This window comes from Elaeis guineensis, chromosome 1, assembly GCF_000442705.2.
Source record: "Elaeis guineensis isolate ETL-2024a chromosome 1, EG11, whole genome shotgun sequence".
NCBI classification, from domain to species: Eukaryota; Viridiplantae; Streptophyta; class Magnoliopsida; order Arecales; family Arecaceae; genus Elaeis; species Elaeis guineensis.
Window position 1 is genome coordinate 126253457 of NC_025993.2, and position 1709 is coordinate 126255165.

General features: G+C 31.4%; 1 protein-coding gene across 1 annotated transcript in view; it reads right to left on the minus strand.

The window, feature by feature from the left end:
- Positions 1–214: 214 nt before the first annotated feature.
- LOC105034812 (NAC transcription factor 29) overlaps positions 215–1709 on the minus strand; it is a 5513-nt gene continuing 4018 nt past the window's right edge. Inside the window, exon 4 of the mRNA XM_010910107.4 lies at positions 215–688. Coding sequence (XP_010908409.2) covers positions 350–688 — 339 coding nt within the window. The 3' untranslated portion in view covers positions 215–349. The remainder of the gene's footprint in view (positions 689–1709) is intronic.

Consider the following 1709-nt stretch of genomic DNA (forward strand, 5'->3'; position numbering starts at 1 on the left):
AATAGATCTTCCACCATTTAATTCTGAACTAGTCCATGAAGGCTATGGACAGTAGTTGTCTTTATGTTGGACAAAATATTAGATATGTTGGGATGTTCTATATATATTTATATTTTACTAACTATATAACTTTGTCCAACAAATGGCATGTTCAACCAAGTAGTGAATTAACCAATTATCAAAGAACAAGATTTAAATTGCTATAAAAGAAAAATTGAATGAACTAAATATCAAAGAACAAGATTTAAATTGCTAAAGAATAAAAATTAGGGGCAGTCCGATGCTTTTAAAAAAAAAAAAAAAAGAAAAAAGAAAAAGAAAACCTATACTATCTGTAAGGAAATTTGGGCTAAAGTAGACCCATAGCATAATATTTTGGGCTGCCCATGAAATGGAAATCAACAAAAGGGAGATCAAGTGGGGATTCCGCGAGCGGCTCAGAGTTCTGTGGGGTTTGCACTGTAGGGTTTTCTTCAGGGGGTTCCGCGAGCGGCTCAGAGTTCTGTGGGGGTTGCTCTGTAGGGTTTTCTTTGGGTTGCTCTGTAGGGTTTTCTTCGAGTTGCATTTTAGGGTTTCCTTCAACATTTTCCTCCAAAGAAGTATCCTTTTCAACAGCACCATTATCCCTTGAGCCTCCTGACTGGTGAATCGGCTTATAGTAGATCTTGCATAAAACCCAATTGTCCAGCTACAATGAAGAAGAAGAATACCAAGGTAATATTGAAATAGTGGACTGAAAATGGTACATAAGGGAGAAAAATACTATTGTTCTGTTTTGAGCTGATCATACTATTGCTTCTCGTCATTGTATAATGGCAATATGAGGGCACTGATATGTTAAAAGACAATGGTGAAGGGAAAACTTGTTTCTTTTTTTTTTTCTTTAAACAAAAAAGAAATGATTTATATCATATTACAAAAACTTGACTCAAAAAACTATCATTATGCCTCTATAATAACTGAAAACAATTTTGATGTTAACCAAAAGAAACTGAACGAGCACTGTAACTCAGAACAAAGGTTTGACAAAAATATAGTAATACATATTTAGATCTTTAGCTCTTTTATTTATTTATTTGATAATTGAAGAGTAAGAAGAATGCAACAGTAAAATTTCAGACTCACTGTGTGAAATATGAACAAAGTGTAGAAGGTTGGACCTTTAGGAACGTGACCCTTAACATGAACTACTGCAGTCAATTATTAAGCCAAGGGCAAACAAAAAAATAAGCATTTTTACTCACAAAGATCAATTAAAGCTACCCTTACATAGCTCTTCTTATGGGCTGATTAGAATTCGTGTCTATTTGGATACATATCTGAGATATGTCAAGCAACTAGATATGTATCCAAATTTATTAATTTCTGTTTTAGAAAATGGTTGAGAGTTTATCTCACTAACAATTAGTTTGACCCTCTATAATAATATTTAAAGTGGGGATATGTTCTTGTAGAATTTCATTAAGAATGTACATATTAAAAAATAAATAAATAAATAATTATGTTCCTAAAATTCTTAAGTTGAGAAATTTAGATGAGAAATATGCAATATTGGAAGATCTTAACAAATAATTACTTTTAATATTTTTATAAAGTATTTAAAGATTATATTTACTAGTTAAAATTATTCATTTATGTATTCTCATATCTCTTTTTATCTCGAATTCTTGACACATGTCTGAATCTGATTCTCACACCTATGTCAATGC